The 12627-nt window shown below is 55.7% G+C and overlaps 3 protein-coding genes across 8 annotated transcripts in view; 1 reads left to right on the top strand and 2 right to left on the bottom strand.

Moving 5' to 3' along the window:
• Positions 1-727: 727 nt before the first annotated feature.
• FAM167B (family with sequence similarity 167 member B) lies at positions 728-2296 on the bottom strand. 2 transcript variants are annotated; one of them, XM_059137728.1, is made up of 2 exons: positions 1813-2296; positions 728-1231 (listed from the first exon to the last, which is right to left on the bottom strand). In XM_059137728.1, the coding sequence occupies exons 1-2, from the start codon at positions 2071-2073 to the stop codon at positions 935-937; spliced, it is 558 nt and encodes a 185-aa protein (XP_058993711.1). In that variant the 5' UTR covers positions 2074-2296; the 3' UTR covers positions 728-934. The 2 variants fall into 2 exon arrangements, with proteins under 2 accessions (XP_058993711.1, XP_058993712.1); XM_059137729.1 differs by having other exon boundaries at positions 728-1165; positions 1813-2284.
• Positions 2297-4180: 1884 nt separating this feature from the next.
• Positions 4181-12101, top strand: LOC131809385 (myotubularin-related protein 9-like). Of its 5 annotated transcripts, XM_059136405.1 has the most exons (11): positions 4184-4587; positions 4765-4873; positions 5111-5236; positions 5351-5524; positions 6039-6265; positions 7663-7824; positions 7985-8126; positions 8209-8429; positions 10416-10567; positions 10650-10745; positions 11696-11805. In XM_059136405.1, coding segments are annotated over exons 1-11 (1596 nt in total). In that variant the 5' UTR covers positions 4184-4402; the 3' UTR covers positions 11698-11805. The 5 variants fall into 5 exon arrangements, 4 of the variants coding, with proteins under 4 accessions (XP_058992391.1, XP_058992388.1, XP_058992389.1 ...); XR_009345154.1 differs by lacking the exon at positions 10416-10567; XM_059136404.1 differs by lacking the exon at positions 11696-11805 and having other exon boundaries at positions 4185-4587; positions 10650-10949.
• The window catches only part of EIF3I (eukaryotic translation initiation factor 3 subunit I), a 7475-nt gene continuing 5872 nt past the window's right edge, over positions 11025-12627 (bottom strand). The window contains exons 8-11 of the mRNA XM_059136415.1: positions 12490-12579; positions 12119-12192; positions 11338-11430; positions 11025-11199 (exon numbers count right to left, since the gene is read on the bottom strand). Of these exons, the coding sequence (XP_058992398.1) occupies positions 11118-11199; positions 11338-11430; positions 12119-12192; positions 12490-12579 (339 nt within the window). The 3' untranslated portion in view covers positions 11025-11117. The remainder of the gene's footprint in view (positions 11200-11337; positions 11431-12118; positions 12193-12489; positions 12580-12627) is intronic.

Genomic DNA, 12627 nt, shown 5'->3' with positions numbered 1-12627 from the left:
TCTCAAGGTCTGGTGGAAATGCGTAATGGAGAGGTGCCTGGGTGGCTCAGTGAACCTAGCTGCCTTCAGCTCGGGTCGTGATCCCAGCGTCCTGGGATCGAACCCCACAGCCAGCTCCCTGCTCAGAGGGCATCTGCTTCTCCCTTGGCCTCTCCCCCGCTCATGCTTTCTATTTCTCTCTCTCTCTCTCTCTCTGACTCTCAAATAAGAAAAAAGAAAAGAAATGCACAGTGGAGCTGGTTTGGAACCCCGGTTTCCGGGTCCTGCATTCTTCAGCTGCCCGTGGACCTGTCACCTTCCGTAGGGGTTATTCAGGACTTCAAGTTCTTTATTTTATTTATTTTTTTAAAGATTTTATTGATTTATTTGACAGAGATCACAAGTAGGCAGAGAGGCAGACAGACAGAGAGAAGGAAGCAGGCTCCCTGCTGAGCAGAGAACCCAATATGGGGCTTGATCCCAGAACCCTGGGATCATGACCTGAGCCGAAGGCAGAGGCTTTAACCCATTGAGCCGCCCAGGCACCCCATGGGACTTCAAGTTCTTGCCCAGTTCTGAACTTGCTAAGAGAGGGAGACAGAGCTGGAGCTGGGATAGAGATGGGATCCATCTGTTCGCCTCTGCCCCCAGCCCAGGCCTTCTCTCCTGTAGTGGAAGCCCTGGCCCCAGCTACAGACAACAAACACACAGTGACCTTGGGCCGAGTAAATGACTGTGGAGACCTTGATGGGAAGCACAGAGGGCCTTTATTGAAGAGCCTGGGGGTGCATGAGCTTCTCCCCTTCCTCCAAACACCCCTCCCCAAGATAGGGCAGCAGGGGTGACAGGATGCTGGGGTTTTATGCTCCCAAAAGAGTGACAGCCCCTCAACCCTCCCACCACCCCTTGCCAGGTGCTAGGGCCTTTGAGGTCTCAGGAGGCCCGCAGGTGCCCCTCAGCAGAGGGTGAAGCGCCGGGCACTGATGTTCATGCGCGTGAGGCCGAGGTGCCGCAGCGGCGGGGCCAAGGCGAGGCCGGCCCCCGGCTCCAGCTCCAGCTCCAGCTCCGCCTCGTCCAGCAGCTCTCGGTGCAGGTGACAGGCTTGGTCCACCTTCAGCCGGTGCAGCTGGGCCCGCAGCCTAAGCAGCTGCCCCGCCAGCTGCTGGTCCTGAGCCCGCATCTCCCGCTGCGGCCGAGAGGGGGCGTGAGACCGCTGTACCGGTCCACAGCGGCTCGCGTCAGTCTTCCCTTCCTGTCAACACCCTGGGTCTTTGCACAGGCTGTGTCCTCCCCACCCGCTCTCGCCCCAGCTTGATCCCTCCCCGTCGGTCAGATCCTTCTCTAAAACTAAGGGGCGATTGTTACACAAATATAGGTGCCTGGGGGCCTCACCCCAGGTCGACTAAACTGCAGTCTCTAATTTAGAGGCTAGACATCTTTTTGTTGGCACATATGGGGTTAAGAGCCACCTGCATAATGCTGGCCTCCTCAGCTTCTGCCTACTGTGTGGTCAGTGCCTCATTTTGTCCTTCACTGCGTCTTGGAGGTATAGCAATTCTCAGGGTAGGGGAGACCATGCCCCCCCAAAGGGCAGGGATCTGTCCCCGCAGCCTACAGAGCCAGCTACAAGAGTAGTCGGCAGTAGGTAGATTGGAAGGAACTCTGCTTCAGCAAGTCTCCCTGAATAAATGACTGGACAAGTCCTTTCATGGCTGCTTAGCTTGCAGAGCCACAGCAGTGGGGCGGTTGCTGGAGGTGAGGCCTGTCGTTTTCCCTTCCCCACGCTCACGGTTCCTGGGTCCCAATGATGACTGCCCACCCAACCCGACTCACCAGCTCCCGCCGGAGCCACTCAAGGGCAGAATCCATTGAGTCGAAGCCGCAGAGGGCACCAGGACCCCCCAGCCCAGGTCTGGTTTGGGCCCTGCGCCACGCCTGGCTCTGGACCCGGGCCGCCCACTCCAGGTATGAGGGCCGCCGCGTCTGCAGCCGCAGCTTGGCCGTCAGAGCCTTGACAGAGTCCAGGCTCTCTTCCTCCTCGTCCTCTTCAGTTTCTTCACCTACTGCCTGGAATTTCAGTGGCCCCAGGGACATGCTGGGCTTGGGGTGAGTGACGGGGCAAGGCTACAGCTCTGGGAAAGGCTGGCAGTATGGCTGGGGGGGGGGTGGCGGGAGCTGAGGGGGACACAACTGTGCCAGGGAGTATGTGATGGGGACTGTCCAAGGTGGGTCAGGGAAGCCGAGTGTGTCAGGGTGGGTGAAGAGAGAGGTATATGAGGCTGACTGTGCAAGGGCTGGGATTTTCCTGGCCTGCTAACCCGGGAGCCACGTGATGCCATCCGGATGGGGGCAGGAGGAGTCCTGCTTCTCCTGCCCCTTGGTTGAATTTTATTGTCTTTGCCCAAAAGGAGACACCCAGTTCCCAGAAAGGAAGTTGCTCCAGGATGAGAAAGGCATCATCTACACTAGAGTCTTGGCCTTCTTCCCAAGACCCAAGTTAAGCGGGGGTGGGGTGTGGATAGAAGTTTGATGAGCTGCCCCCTCTGTCCTCATGACATTTGGACAAGTCACTGACTCTCTGTTGGGACAGATCAGTGATCTCGAGCTGTACTCTAAGGACCTTAGGTTCCCTTGGAAATCCCTCAAGGACTGTGTGTGGGTTAAAGGCAGAGCTGTAGATGGGCTCCTAGACCCTCCCTCTCCCTGCCCTTCCCAGGGCTTCAACCAGAGCTCTTCCCTTTTTTAAACTTTGTATTGAAATATAACAGATACACAGAAAACTTCACACATCATAAATAATGACATGCCTTGTTGAATTCCCCCGAACTAAGCCCACTTGCTTACCCAGCACTCAGATGGAACAACGGAACATTCCTGGCGTCCAGGAGGTGCCCCTGGCCTGTCACTGCTCTCCCAATCTCTGACAGCAGTGATTAGTTTTGCCTTTTTGTGTACTTTCCAATGGTTCTCAAACTTTAGTGTGCATGGGCATCTCCTGAAAATGTATTTAAGGCGATACATGGGGGTGGGGCTGATAATTTGCATTTCTAACGAATTCCTATTCCAGCTGGTCTGGAATTTTACAATTAGTACTCCTTTATGTGTGGCTACTTTCACAGCTCATTCCGATTTTATGTTTGTGTTATGGGTATCCACCTATGATTTCTTTTCTTTGTGTGTGTGTGTGTGTGTGTGTGTGTGTGTGTTTTAAAAGAAGGGCTTTGGGGCGCCTGGGTGGCTCAGTGGGTTAAGCCGCTGCCTTCGGCTCAGGTCATGATCTCAGGGTCCTGGGATTGAGTCCCGCATTGGGCTCTCTGCTCAGCAGGGAGTCTGCTTCCTCCTCTCCTCTCTCTGCCTGCCTCTCTGCCTACTTGTGATCTCTCTCTGTCAAATAAATAAATAAAAAATCTTTTAAAAACAAATAAATAAATAAATAAAAGAAGGGCTTTGCATACATGCATGTGCACACACACGCAAGCAAGCCTGCAACCTAGTGGACCAAACAGCCCTTTGAAAGCAGGTGTCGGTCTTATTCTTCTTAGTAATCACTGCTTAACACAGTGTAGGCATCAGTATTTAAGGAATGAAAGAATTTAAAAAAAAATGAAAGCATAATTGCATGGATGCATAGATGGATGGATGGATGGGTCCTCCAGTAAATCCTTTCACCTCTTGTGGTTTACCAGCTTAGGTGTGTCTCTTGCCAGCCTGAAAATCCTAATGAACAGAACCTTCCTCAGCCATCCTTGGGTCCCCTCACCAAATACTGGGCCCAGCTCCGTGTGTGGGCAATTCATATTTGATTGAAGGGTGGAGTGGTAGAAGACAGGGCTTTGGAGGGCAGGACTAAGCCAGAAGCAGCCCCCATAGAGGGCGCCCTCAGGCAGGGACTTCCAGCTGTGGTGGGGGAGGGGCGCCAGCCACACAGCTGCTTGCATTTAAGGTGGACTAAGGGATTTCCCCCACCCAGTCTCCGCGGTAGGGGGAGGAAGCAGACAGTTCCCAGTTTCACGCCCACCCTTTCCACCCTTTCCACCAGGGTACAAAAGAAGAAATGGTAATATTTCTTTCTTAAGTCAGCGAGAGTGAAGGCACCTAAAAAAAAATGTTGAGTGCCACCTGAGACCAAAGCACGAGATAAAGGGCCTTAAGCAAGATCATTCTCCCCATTTCACAGATGGATGAAATTGAGTTTTCCTCAACAGGGTCTGGCTGGGGTTCTCGCTCAGAGGTGCTGGCAGTAGGATGGGGAAATTCCTGTGAAACTGTTCGATCGCTTCTTCCAAGGGGCCTCCTTAACAGCTGTCCTGCCGGCGTCGCCAGCTGCCCCGCCAGTTCCTGTCCCTTTCCGAGCGCGCGCTCGCCCCGCCTGACGCTCCTGGAGTCCGTCCTTCTGCTGGGCCCCGGGCCCACCACAGGCGGAATGGAGTTCTTGGAACTGATCCGCACCGGCCGGGCCCAAGTCAAGCTGCTGCGAGGTCCGGAGGCGCCCTCACTGCGTGGCACGCTATGCGTCACCGGCCACCACCTGCTGCTGTCGCCAGGGCCTCAGGGGACTTCAGACCTGTGGCTTCTGCTGTTGCGTAGTGTAGACTCCATCGAGAAGCGGTGAGACGTGGCGGGGGCGTCCCCGTAGTTGCGAAGCTCGAAGCTCTGCAGAGGAGGGGGAAGGGCAAGCGCAGTTTGAACTGGTGCCCCCTTGCATTACGTCCAATCCTGATAAACTCGTTTCTCCTCCCCTCGTGGGGGGCGGGGGATTCTAAGCCGAAGCCCGTCCATCCCCAGGGTCTCCGGTGACTCCGGCACCATCACGCTGCGCTGTAAGGACCTGCGAGTGTTGCAGCTGGACATAGAGGGCGTGGAAGCCACGCTGGACATCGCCCGTTCCATCGAGGTGCGCCAACGGTGCTCCTGAAGCCCTTAAGCGATCCCTATTTCGTAATGACGGGAGTAAACGGGCTCCTGCGCGAGGAAACTCAGCATCCGGTGTTATCCTGGCACACAGCTAACAGCGAGGGATGCAGGGTGGTCTGGAGTATGCGCAGAGGAGGGAGCTGCGGAGGGGAGGGGCTGGGAGGGCGCGCGAGAGACGATTCCGACTTTGCCCAGATCCTCCGACTTCCTCCCCCAGGCGCTGTCGTCCTTGGAATCGGTCATCACTTCCTTTCCGTTCTTCTACCGTCCCAGGGGCTTGAGATTGGGCGACGCCTGGCACTTCCACCCACCCGAACGCTACTACAAGCGAGTAGCTCGCGAGGTGGGTGCGGTCGTGGGGGCCAGCGGTTGTGCGAGCGCCACACCTGGAAGGGGCGTGAGGTCCGGGCGCTCACGGAGTGCCCTAACCCGGCCTTCCCCTCTGCCTGTACCGCAGACCAACGCCTGGAGGCTGAGCGAGGTGAACGAGGACTTCAGCTTGTGCCCCAGTTACCCCCGCGCCGTGATCGTGCCTCGCGCTGTGGACGATGATGCCCTGGCGCGCTGTGCCCGCTTCCGCCAGGGAGGCCGCTTCCCTGTGCTCAGCTACCACCACGCTCCCAGCGGAACCGTGAGCCCGCCCCTCCCCAGAGTCCGCCACTAGGAACAACTGCGGCCCTTCTTGGCCCTTTTCTGCACCGGCCGGGCCAGTTCGCCGCGCGCCTGCAGACCAGGCTCCTGCCGTTTGTGGCCGCGCTCCATCCATCCTCAGCCCCAACGGGCCCCGCCCCCTCCGTTCCGCCCGCCCTCCCCGGACTCAGACCCCGCCCCTCTCCTCGGCAGAGGAGTTTCGCCAATCTGGGCCCCGCCCCCGGCCGTTCGGGTCCCTGGAAGCTAGTCGGGTCTTTGTCAACCCTGGACCTGCCCAAGGTCTACTCTTAGGGTCCCTTTCCCCTTCGGCTACACCCCACCCAAGCCCGGGCCCGCACCTTGTGAGTTACGCCACTAGGGGACCCTGCCCTCCAGCCCGCCCCTGCCAGCTCGAGACCCTCCTTAGTGTGTAGACCTTCCCTAGGGGCTCCCTGAGGGAAGTCCCCCGCCGGGGCGGGTGTCTATGGCTTCTGGAGTGGGGTGCCCATCCGCAGGTGCTGCTACGTTCCAGCCAGCCCCTGACTGGTCCCCAGAAAAGGCGCTGCGCTGAGGACGAGGAGCTGCTGCGAGCCGTGCTGGCGGGAGCTCGCCCTGGAGCCCCGGGCTTCATCCTGGACACGCGCTCCGCTCAGGCCGCCAAACAGGCCGGTGTGACTGGGGGTGGCACCGAGGCCAAAGCCGCCTATCCTGGCTGGAAACGGCTGCACCGGCCCCTGGAGAAGTGAGAGGTCTTTCAGTCCTCTACTGGGCGCTCTCCTACCGGACTCTTCAGGGATACGTGTGTGTAGGGGGTGGGGGAGGCAGGAGGAGTAGGGGGGATGTCTTCCAGGAACCTTGGGGACTGTTAGGCATTTCTGGGTAGCTGTCCTGTCCGGTAAGCATCCCCACTTGCACACCCCCCACTGACAGAGCTAATTCCTCTCTAGGCACCCTAACTCTGCCTGGAAAGAAAAAGTATCTCTTTATATTAAACTGATACTTGTCTTTGTCTTCCAGGAACAGCCTCACCACACACACACACACACACACACACACACACACACACACCCCTCAGCTCCGCATGGGTCCCAGCCCTCCCCTGCAGCTCTACCTGCACAGCTGTGTCTATCTAAGCGATGGTAGTACCAAGAGCAGGTCCTCAGGGAGTTTCTGTGCTTTGAGGAGAGTGGAATACAAAACTGTTTATTCCTTTATTCAACCAACATTGACTGAGCCGGGAGGCGGAGACCGTGGGCAGCCCAGACCTGGTTGCGGGATCATCAGTATGAGGGCAGTTAGGGTTCGGTGTGACAAAGCTGGTGCCCCTCTCCTGTGTGTAGGGAGTGCAAAAAAAGTTTCCCTGAGAACTGGAGGCCTTAGCTGACACCTGGAAGAGGAAGAAGGGCCAGAGAGCAGGACATTCCAGGTGGAAGGAACGGCCAGTGCACAGAAGCTGAGGATCGAGTCATTTGCCCTGTTCGGGGAGCTGCAGGCACTTCAGAATGGTGGATGTATAGGGTGTGGGGTAGAGGCAGAGAGAGCTGGGGCTAAAGGGGAATAGGGACCAGAGCAAAGGTCTTGAATGCCATGATTATGAGCTTAGACTTTATCCTAAAGGTGGGGGTTGGAGGGGGTGCATGGCAGGCTTTTACACAAGGCTGGAAAAATCTCCATGAGGTTTTGGGGCAGGAGGTCACATTGGTGATCTTGAGCTGAGCAGTTCCTGAGAAGCAGGAAGAGGGACCAGAATTCTAAGAGGGCTGTGTTTCTATTGTCGGACTGGGACTCCCCAGGGACTACCGTGTTGCTCCTATCAGACTGGGCTACAACAGTACTGGGATGCGTCCATCAGAATGGGGGTTTCTCAGGGCATTGTTTCCCAGGAGGGTTGTGTGACCACTCCCCAGGTACCCCCCAACAGACCAGGTCTCCCCCAAGGGGTCTTCTCCATCAGATTGGGGAGTCCTCCAAGATACAGACTCATTTCCATGAGATTAGGTGGGCTCCCCAAAGGGTCCTGTGTCCCTCTTGTCAGATGGGTTCCTCTTTGTCTGCCTTGTTGGTCTGGAGCACTTGCTCCCGGGCTGTGCTCACTAGAGTTTGGTTGGGGATGGAATGACCAGATTTCCATTTGTACAGGGGACGGCCCCTACAGGAGAGTTTCGTGCGGCTGGTGGAAGCCTGTGGGGACCTGGAGAAGAGCATGGACGGCTGGCTCAGTCAACTAGAGGCCTGCCGCTGGCTGGCACATGTGAAAGAGGCCCTGAGCACCGCCTGCCTAGCAGCCTGGGGCATGGAGAGGTAAGCCCCCTGCTACAAGGCAGAGAACAGGGCAGACAGCAAGGCCCTCAACCCCTGGGCACAGTAAGCATGGACAACCTGGAAATGGGTCCATTTGACTCCTGGCCCGGCCACCCCAGGCTGGGAAGGACTGGCCATTGTTAACAGCCCTGGCCCATAGGGAAGAGGCCTGCATCCTGGTGCACGGGGCTGAAGGCATGGACAACACCCTGCTGGTGACTTCGCTGGCCCAGATCATCCTGGACCCCTTGAGCCGGACCATGACTGGATTCCAGGAGCTGGTGGAACGCGAGTGGATCCAGGTAAGTGACCGCTCAGCCCCAGCCCTGCCCCTTCATCCAGAGACCCTGCTTCCTTGTGCCCATCGCTCTGCCCCCTCCCCAGGCCGGCCACCCCTTCCAGCTGCGCTGTGCCCACTCGGCCTTCTCCCATGCCCGCCCCAAGCACGAGGCACCCACCTTCCTCCTCTTCCTGGACTGCGTGTGGCAGCTGGGCCGCCAGTTCCCGCTGTCGCTGGAGTTTGGGGAGGGGCTGTTGTTGGCCCTGTTTGAGCACGCCTATGCCTCCCCTTTTGGCACCTTCCTCTGCAGCAGCGAAAAGGAGAGGTGAGCGAAGGGGCTGTCATGGTGGGTCAGGGGCAAGGTGCAGGCCAGGCTGTGTCAGCGCTGAGGTCCCTAGAGGACATCTTTCCCTTTTGGTTGAGTTTCTCTTTGGGGAAAACTCTTGCATGTTCTCTCCTCCCCTGCCTCTAAATCTCACCCTTCCCCCTAACTTCTGCAAACCCAGATTTGAATGGGCCCAAGGCCCATTCTTCAGACCTACCCACTCTCTTTAGAGCCAAGAGCCAGTGCACCCCTAGCTTAAAAACAAGGACTGAGGGGCGCCTGGGTGGCTCCGTGAGTTAAAGCCTCTGCCTTCGGCTCGGGTCATGATCCCAGAGTCCTGGGATTGAGCCCCGCGTCGGGCTCTCTGCTCAGCAGGGGAACTGCTTCCCTTCCTCTCTCTCTCTGCCTGCCTTTCTGCCTACTTGGGATCTCTGTCTTTCAAATAAATAAATAAATATCTTAAAAAATAAATAAATAAATACTTTAAAAACAAAAACAAACAAACAAAAAAAACAAGGACTGAAGGGGAAAGTTACTGCCAAAGAAATCACTTCTGGGGCTCTCTACCACTTTGTAGGGTTGATTCTAGTGAAGCAAGAGTAGAGGTTGGAAATGGAATCGAATTGTTTGGGCTTAACTTCTGGCTCCCATCACTCACCTGCTGGGTGATCATGGAAAACATGTTTCCTGTCAGTAGCACGGAGTCTTCTAGCAGCCGGCATGGGAGTGGGGGGGACGTGTGGATTAGCCAGGTTAAAGCATGGGAAGTGTTCAGCGCAGTTTCCAGCACGGTGGGCACCCCAGCAGTAGTGGTTCTTACAATCTGGTTCACCTGTTGCATATGCTCCCAAGCCCCCAAAGCCGTCTTTCTCTCATCAATGTGATGTGAGGGAAGGGAGGGCCCAGTCCTCTCCTCACTTTTGTTGCCACCCCCACACCTACCCCGCCCCACACCCTACAAGGTTGTTTTCACTGACTCCACAACTGGGTCACCCAGCTGAGAAACCGTTATCTTTATGTACCTTCCTCTCCCATCCTCCATATATAGCCTTTCTCCTAACACTTTCTTATCTTGGCCTTTCCAAATGTCAAAGGGCCCTCCTATTAACCCTACTCCAGACCCTTCTTCCCATGTCGGCTGTGGGAACAGCCGCCACACTGTTCTCTGTCACCAGTTTAAAAAATTCACTAACAGGGGCACCTGGGTGGCTCAGTGGGTTAAAGCCTCTGCCTTCGGCTCAGGTCATGATCCCAGGATCCTGGGATCGAGCCCCGCATAGGGCTCTCTGCTCAGCGGGCAGCCTGCTTCCTCCTCTCTCTCTCTCTCTCTCTCTCTCTCTCTGCCTGCCTCTCTGCCTACTTGTGATCTCTATCTGTCAAAATAAATAAATAAATAAAATCTTTAAAAAAATTTTTTTTTCACTAACAAACAGGAGAGCCCAGGCAGCTCAGTTGGTTAAGCATCTGACTCTTGATTTCGGTTCAGGTCTTGATCTTGGGGTCGTGAGATTGAGCCCCGTGTTGGGCTCCTCAGTGGGCTCCGTGCTGGACGTGAAGTCTGCTTTATTTTCTCTCCCTCTCCCTCTGTCCTCCACCCCCTGCTCACGCTTTTTCCTCTCTCAAAATGAAAAAAAACAGAAACCCAACAATACTCACTTGGGCCCATTCCCACTTTCTTGCTCTTGGCCCTGGATTTCCACGCTTTTGGACACCTGGTGACTTTCTGCAGACAGAACCAGCCATGGGGCCCATTCTTAGTTACCTGCCCCGATGCTTCCAGGCAAAGCTAAATGGATCTCCTGAACAACTAGGACTTTGTCTTGTTCTACTTTATTCCAGTGCCCAGTCCAGGATCTGACTGGCAAGAACATTTGCAGGAAAAAGGAGAGGTTGTCACTGCCCCCAGGGTGGCAGTCACCCTAACCAGGGTCCCCAGTCCAGAATCCCAGAAGGCATAGCTTGAGTCTGGAAACTCACTCCCTACAGATGCCTGTGTGAAGTGAGGACTCGAACCCACTCCTTGTGGTCTGGGCTCAACCAGCCAAAAGTGCGACGGAAACTCCGGAACCCACTCTACGTCCCCAATCCCTTGGCCATCTGGCCCTCTGTGGAGCCCCAGAGCCTGCAACTTTGGCAAGGTGACCCCCCCCCTCTCCCACCCCCTCCCCTGGGCAGCTAGCTCCTCTGCTGAGCTTCCCTATCTGTCCTCCTCCTCCTCAGGCCTGTTTCTGCGCTGGATCCGCCCGCCTGAACCTTCCCAGGTGGCTTGGGAGAAGGTGTGGCAAAGACTGGCATCTAAGGAGAAGACAGAGGATTGTGAGTCAACCTCTAAGCCCCAATCTTAATTGGTGACTCCTGGGATAGTGGCTGAGATATTCAAGACCTCTCCAGGTCCCTCAGCACCTCTGGACCTTGGATGAAGGCACCTGCTACCCAGCCTAGTCCAAAACATACCGAGACTCCAGGTTTCAAGTGTCTGTAGTGTAGGGAGGTCTAACTAATAAAGATGTCCGTGAATGGTACCAGCTTGCTGGGGTGTCACTGAGAAGGGAAAAGGATGACACAGTCCCCACAAAATTTCTGACCAGAAACCACTTATTTCCAAACTAATTTATTTCTCAGAGTCCAAAACTTTCTGTGAGCCCTGGCCCAGAAACTTCTCCAGGTCCCGATGGCGATCCAAGCTTCTTAAGCCTCAAACTCAAATTCAAAGTACTGTGGGTCAAAGTAGTGGATGCGGACGTAACCATCTTCGCCTCCGCTGCTGTAGCTGGAGAGAGACAGAGCCAGGGACCAGTCAGATGTCCCCTGTGAGGGGAGGCAGGCACGGCAGGGGCGGGAAGCAGGACACAGGAAAGGGCCAGAGACCAGACCCAGGGTGAGCTCAGTTCCCTGCACAGGACCCTACCTCTTGCCATCAGGATGGAAGGCAACACTATTGATGGGTCCGAAGTGACCCTTGACTCTTCCAAATTCTTCTTCAAAGGCCAAGTGGAAGAACCTGGAGGAGGGGGGGAGGGAAGGGAAAGGTCACTCTCCATCTTCCAAGGCCTGTTGGGCGTACCACTCCCCAGAGGCAAAGCAGAAAGTGGGGAACCGGGATGAGGGAGAATGAATGTGAACAGAACAAGAGGAAGGTAAGACTGGACCCCGCCCACAGGCCTGGCTAACACTTCCTTACTATGTGCCAGACAGCGAGTAGGAACTCATGCACTAAATGTGCACGATTTTAAAAGAGAAGCCTACTACTGCTGTCCCCAATACAGAGTGGAGGAAACCAGGAAACCAGAAATACGAGGATGGATCCAGGGCCTCAGAGGGAGCCCCAGTTCCTGCTCATAGCGGCTGTATTACACACTTGTCACAGGAAGGCCACAAATCTGGCTGTAACTCCTAGTGGGCGATGAAATAAGGAAGTCTCCTCAGGTATGTGGTTTGTGTCCATCACGAAAGATACTCCATGGGGTTTCAATCTGGAAAAGCCCCTCCTTTTAAATATTTTATTTATTTGACAGAGAGAGAGGGAGAGCACAAGCAAGGGGAGCAGCAGGCAGAGGGAGAGGGAGAAGCGGGCTCCCTGCTCAGAGCCCGATGCGGGACTCGATCCCAAGACTCTGGGATCATGACCTAAGCTGAAGGCAGACACTTCACCCACTGAGCCACCCAGGTGCCCCATCCTCTCTCTTTACCTGGCTTCAAACTTGCCAATCCTAGTGGAGGTGGTTGTTACGTCCATGGCTTCCTGACCACCGCCCAGCACCACCTGAGGAGAAGAAGAAACTCTACCCGGGCCCAAAGGGCAGGCAAGTCCATTTTCCATTTTTTACCCCCAGTCCATGAGATTTTAGTACCTCCGACATCAGACCAAGAGGATGCGAAGGGCAGGGCCCACACAGACCCTTCAGCTACCTCCTGCCCTGCCCTCTGTGGCTTCCCTATCTTCCAGCGTTCTCATTGCTTTGGCAATCTCCCCTCTACCTGACACTATTTCCCAAAGAGTTCATATCTCAATCACCAGATGAACACCTAGATCCTGGAAGCCTGGGTGGGGTCCCCTTACATGGTCATAGTTGGGAGAGAGGGCAGCTGAGTTGACTGGACGTTCTGTCCGGAAAGTCTTCTGGTGTTCAAGAGTTGTGGAGTCAAAGAGCTAGAGAGAGAAAATGGGGGAAGAGGTCTGTAACAGGAGTCTTTCTGA

The sequence above is a fragment of the Mustela lutreola genome, chromosome 10 (genome assembly GCF_030435805.1).
Source record: "Mustela lutreola isolate mMusLut2 chromosome 10, mMusLut2.pri, whole genome shotgun sequence".
Taxonomy (NCBI): Eukaryota; Metazoa; Chordata; class Mammalia; order Carnivora; family Mustelidae; genus Mustela; species Mustela lutreola.
Note: the sequence above shows the minus strand (reverse complement) of the source record. Positions and strands in the feature narration are given on the sequence as shown.